General features: G+C 48.9%; 1 protein-coding gene across 1 annotated transcript in view; it reads right to left on the bottom strand.

Moving 5' to 3' along the window:
• Window positions 1–826: 826 nt before the first annotated feature.
• GMPR (guanosine monophosphate reductase) overlaps window positions 827–6,000 on the bottom strand; it is a 43,131-nt gene continuing 37,957 nt past the window's right edge. The window contains exon 9 of the mRNA XM_009898095.2: window positions 827–1,114. Within this exon, the coding sequence (XP_009896397.1) occupies window positions 934–1,114 (181 nt within the window). The 3' untranslated portion in view covers window positions 827–933. The remainder of the gene's footprint in view (window positions 1,115–6,000) is intronic.

Below are 6,000 nucleotides of genomic sequence, written 5' to 3'. Positions count from 1 at the left end.
AAAGGATGGCTCAAGCTCATCTTCTTTTCAGTTTTGCAGCCCTCAGAGCTGGACATGTACAGTGTGGATGGTGAGCACTGACCTAGCTGAGGGTCATCCCTGAACACCTGCATGTAACTGTGGGTAAGATGCAGACATGTCACCAGCTCAGCCTTTCTGGAGCTGCTCTCTCTCTCTCCTGCTCACCAGAAAGAGAAGGAGAAACTGCAATAGAAAGACAACTTACTGATTAGCAAAATGATGGTAAGAACTGCTGTTTAGAAAAGCTAAAGACCCTAAGTCAGCTCTTTACCAGTAACTGTTCTTGGTGTCACTGTCATAAGGACGTGGACCTGACGGAACGGGTGAACCGGGAGTGAGAGATCTATTGTTTTTAGCATCACAGTAAGACATTGCCAGCAGCCAGGCCCCATCCACTGCTGACATTGGAGGCTGGCAGTTGTGCCACAAACATGTTTGGGTTTTTTGCCAGGACTAAGACTAAGGTAATTTATTTTTTTTATTTCCCCACACAAGTCCCTGCCTCTTTTTCTCTCCCAGTCTGCAATGCACTGCCAGAAGTGGTAGCTGACAGGTCAGACTTACAGAAAGAGAATGTGTGAATGTGTGCAGGCGTAACAGCCATGTCTGTATGAGCCAGTTCCTTGTTAACTGAGGTTTCAGCAGCTATTTATCAGAGGGTGGGGCTAGGGAAACAGGTGAAAAAATGTTGATTAAAAAAATAAAATAGGCACAATAAAAGATGAGGCTATTGCATTTTGAACCAATGGCACTGTGTTCATAGCACAACCTTCCCCTCCAACGGCTGATGCTGCTATTCTGAGCGAGAGAGGAGTTTGCCACCAACAAGGCATGGAGGAGAAAGCAAACCAAGACAGCAGCCATACCTGCCCCTCTCCCCCACCCCGCTCTCCCCAGCGCCCCAGTCCTGGGCTAAGAGAAGACCTGGTTGTGCTGCTGGGTGACTCGGATGAAGGTTGTTCTCCTGCTCAGTTCCTTCAGTTTGGCAGCTCCCACATAGGTGCAGGTAGAGCGCAGCCCCCCAAGGATATCCAGGATGGTGAGTTCCACGTCCCCTCTGTACGGTACCTCCACAGTTCTGCCCTCTGAAGCCCTGGAGAAGAGATCAATTATGGAATTTATGTCTAGAAGCAAAACATAACAGTGTGTTTACTGGAGCAATGTGGAGCTTAATGCTCTGCATGCTGCAGCCTACAAATGTTCCATCAGGTTCATTGCTTGCTTGCCTGCTGCTGCTTGGTGCTCTCAAGCACTGAAATGCCTCAGCTGCAGTCACCACCATTGCTGAAAATTAGAAGCAGACAAATCTTGTAGATGCTCCAATATGCCATAAGCAAGATATTCACAGACCTGTCCTTCTCCTCCATCTGCCCACAAGCAGGGAACACTTCCACATTTATTGAAAGGTTATTTTGACCTTGCAACTTGCAAGCTTTACAGTTCAAGGGACAGCCAACCTCAGGCAACTTTGAGAAATGTCAGAGCTGGTTCCCAGTAGGCACCACTCAGCACAGCTCTAAAGAGGCTTCACAGCCCCTGGACTCTGTCCCATGTCACTGACCAGATGCCAGTGGAAATGCTCCAGCTCTCTCCTAGCCTGAGTCTCTAGAGCCCAAAAATTAAGTGGAAAGCCTGTTAAGGAAGCCCATTGCAGAGCTGTCCTCCAAAGCTAAAAGGTGAGCTAGCACAGTTCAGAGCCAAGCAAAAAGGCCAGAAAAAATAGCAGTGCCATGAATGTTGTCAAGTATAGGCATATGTCAGCACAGGATTCCCAAAAGCACATCTGTAGAGTTGGAAGATGGAGGAATAAAGGCAAGTTAACTTTCACTTTCCCTTCAGATTTCTCCAACCTCATGCTCAGCAAATGCTTCTGTGTTGTATCAGCTGATCTCGTTAGGCTTTAGAACAAGCTTGTTCTGCTCAGCATGTGAGCTCCACTGGAGACAAGAAGCCTTGGGAAGAGAAGCCTAAGAGACATGCAGAGGGGGAAAGAGATTGCTCTCCTTATCCTTTACAAGACAGGGACAAGTCATGGCAGGCACATGTCACTGTTGTAAGCTTGGCTTTACCTAATGGGATAACAAGAATTACATTTTGCTTCAGCAATTTTGTTTACCCTGTATTTGCTTTAGTATGTGCTCACAGTATCACGCTATCACCTCAAAGATCATCAAGTCCAACCTGTCACCACAGACCTTATGACTGGACCATGCCACCAAGTGCCACATCCAATCTCCTCTTGAACACCTCCAGGTGACTCCACCATCTCCCTGGGCAGCCCATTCCAATGGCTAACAACTCTCTCAGTGAAGAACTTTCTCCTCACCTCGAGCCTAAACTTCCCCTGGCACAGCTTGAGAGTGTGTCCTCTTGTTCTGGTGCTGGTTGCTTGAGAGAAGAGACCAACCCCCTCCTGGCTACAACCACCCTTCAGGTAGTTGTAGACAGCAATGAGGTCTCCCCTGAGCCTCCTATTCTCCAGGCTAAACAACCCCAGCTCCCTCAGCCTCTCCTCACAGGGCTGTGCTCAAGGCCTCTCCCCAGCCTTGTTGCCCTTCTCTGGACATGTTCAAGTGTCTCGATGTCCTTCTTAAACTGAGGGCCCAGAACTGGACACAGTACTCAAGGTGTGGCCTAATCAGTGCAGAGTACAGGGGCACAATGACTTCCCTGCTCCTGCTGGCCACACTATTCTTGATACAGGCCAGGATGCCATTGGTCTTCTTGGCCACCTGGGCACACTGCTGGCTCATGTTTAGGCAGCTGTCAATCAGCACCTCCAGGTCCTTCTGTGTTTGGGAGCTCTCCAGCCCCTTTGACCCCAGCCTGTAGCTCTGCATGGGGTTTTTGTGGCCAAAGTGCAGCACCTGGCACTTGGACTTGTTGAATGCCATTCTGTTGGACTCTGCCCATCTGTCCAGTCGGTTGAGGTCCCTCTGCAGAGCCCTTCTGCCCTCTAGCAGATCACCACCTGCTCCCAAATTGGTCATGTTAAGGCCTTTGATGGGTTTGCTTGTCTGGTTACATTACATAGGATCTAATGCATTTGTACTCTATGTGGATAGAGCACTCTGTGTGGTGGTGTTCTTTTCACCTCAGTGAAAAGGCTTAAAGCTATGGTGTTGGTGTGCTGGTTACTGGAATGTCTGATGCGGTAGGATGGGATCCTTCGTAGCCTTATTCATGAGAGTTGGTATTGGTATGCAGTGTCATCATTTATCAGTAATCTCACCCAGCTGATGGATGGATCAGCAGAGAACACTTTTTCATCTTTTGAGGGTTTTGAATATCCTTGGGACACCACCACCAGTCTGTTTCTGTTGTCATGTCTCCTACACGTGTGCCTGGTCCTGACTATAGAATACAAATCTTTCTCAATACCACTTGGAGATCTGCCCCCAGGATGGACAATTATGAGTGGCAGGGTATGTGGGAGAACATGGGCAAGTGCCTAGGATGGTGATCACCTCTGCTGGTTTGCAATTTCACCCCTGAGCAAAATCCTGACAAAGTGGTGTAATGTTTAGAAAAAAGGATGTTGTCAGCCTGGAAATTCCCAAGAACTGCACACCACTGCAATGCACTGGGGGCTGGCCCAGGCCTTTCAACCCCTTAGCACTGTTCAGCACACTCAGGGGGAAGAGGAGATCTCTGGGCCCTCAGACAGACTGTGGCAGCTGCACCAGCGAGCCAAGCTGTAGTAGCAGTCACCCCCATACAAAAAAGGAAGTACACAAGGAAAACAGCTCCTCCTGCAAAGGATGAGGATGAATCAGGGTCATCATGGGAACAAGAGGAAGAGCCAGAGGTAATCACCTGGTCTTTATCCCTGTGAGCTGTGGTACATACAGAAGGACTTTAGCCACCATTCAGGCAAGCCCATGACCACCTGGCTGCTCTGATGCCAGGATAGTGGAAGCAGTAGTTTGGAATTAGAAGGCAGGGAAGCCAAGCAGTTGGGATCCCTGTCTCGGGAAGGGGGCACTGCCAAGGTCATCATAAAACTGGCACAAACCCTCAGCCTCTGGAGACAACTTCTGTTAGGTATGAAGGATAGGTGCCCCTTCAAAGAAGGCATGGACGCTCACCTGGAAAGGTGGATCTCCATGGAGAAAGGCATCCAGTGCTTGAAGGAACTGGCTGTGCAGGAAATGATCCAGATGAAGTCATATGCACACCAGTCCTGTGGAGGAGGTTTCTACAAAGTGCACCTCCACCATATGCCAGTTCATTGGCAGCGACACCTGGGCCAAGGGCCAACAGTGGATGAAACAGCTAGCCTGCGCTGCCAATAAGAGGGAAGTCTCTCTTCTCACATATAGGCCTGTGTTTTGCCATGAAAGACCTGTCCTGGGAGGTGCTTCTCCTCCAAGAGAACATGTTGCATTCCTCACCTGTACTGACCATTATTTCAGCTAGTAAGAGCAGGCACTTCCCTGTCCAAGAGAGAATCTGGGAAGCACACACCACAGTGTATTCTATGGTTATAATTACATGATCCTGGGGAGAACATTAGAAAGTGGAACAGAAAATCCACTTCAGTGCTAGCTGCACGAGTCTGTAAATTGCAAGGAAACCCTTCCTGCAAGAACACTGTCCCAGTTTCCAGTAGAAAATCTCCCCAAAAGAGCAGATGAATTAATACTTCTCTGATCCTCTTGAAGGGACCTCCAAAGCAGTCTTACAATGCTTTGAAGGGATGTGCAGCACACCTGGAATCAGTTGCCCCAGGGTGGAAGCACAGCCCCACCATTTGCCATGGACTGATCCAGACTGTACTGGAGCAGGGTGGAGCTCTGAACACTTGCAGTACTGTGGCAGTTTTTAGCTGGGTGCCTCCTGTTACTGCCACATAAGCCACACCTCTGGTGTCCAGAGGGTCCAACCCAGTGGGTGGACACAGGAAATAGCGTATTTCATACCCATAATAGCCTGCACCCTATAAATCCACCTGCAAAGGCATTCTCTTCCTCTTTCTTCCATCTCTGCTCCTGTGGGAGATACTCCCTATTGGGTAACAGTGTGGGAGTAGCTCAAGACCTCTTAGGCCTGGCTAGGCTTAATGCCAGGAGGAAGGGGGAGGGGGAGGGGGGAGGGGGGAAAGCAGTCTCAGACTTGGCCAGCCTGGGACTAGCCTAGCAGTGGGAGGGGAAAGAAAGAGCCTTGGGAGTTTTGGGTATACCCTCAGGTGTGGAGAAGGGAAGTGTTGGGAGTTCTTTGGATGTGCTGTAAGGGACTCTTGGGGATTCTTTGTCACTATGCTTTGTAGTTTCTGTAGAACACTGCTTTCCATTTAAACTTTCCATCACTTTCCAATCCATTTGTGTGAGTGTCATTCTTTTGCCCCTTTCAGGAGCAATAGAGGATCTGTCCAGCCTCAAACCAGGACAAGTACATTGATGGTATCAGTTTGGGGTGACACAGTAGAAGACATTTTTGAGAAAGCAGAGAAAATAATCCAGGTTCTTCTGAAGGCTGGATTTGCTATAAAGTGTAGGAAGGTCAAGGGATCCACAGGAGAGATCCAGTTTCCAGGGACGAAATGGAAAGATGGGCATCACCAGATTCCGCTGGATGTCATTAACAAGACTGCTGTTACATCTCCACCCAATAATCACAAGGAAGCCCAGGCTTTCTTGGGTGTTGTGGGTTTATGCAGGATGCATAGCCTAGACTATAGTCTTACTGTGAGCCCTCTACTACCAAATGACTTGGAAGAAGAATAATTTTCACTGGGGGCCTGAGCAGGGTCAGGCCTTTGAACAAGTCAAATAGGTGACTAAGCCTGCAGTAGCCCTTGGGCCAGTCCAGACAGGACAAGATGTTACTAATGTGCTCAACACTGCAGCTGGGAAGAATGGTCCTAAATGAAGCCTTTGGCAGAAAACATTCAGGGAGACCCAAGGCCTAGGATTCTGGAGTCACAGCTACAAAGGATCTGAGGCCAACTACACTCTGACTGAAAAAAGAGATACTGGC

Source organism: Dryobates pubescens, chromosome 9 (assembly GCF_014839835.1).
Source record: "Dryobates pubescens isolate bDryPub1 chromosome 9, bDryPub1.pri, whole genome shotgun sequence".
Classification (NCBI taxonomy): domain Eukaryota; kingdom Metazoa; phylum Chordata; class Aves; order Piciformes; family Picidae; genus Dryobates; species Dryobates pubescens.
The sequence above is the reverse complement of the archived record's forward strand: the minus strand, read 5'-3'. Positions and strand labels throughout refer to the sequence as shown.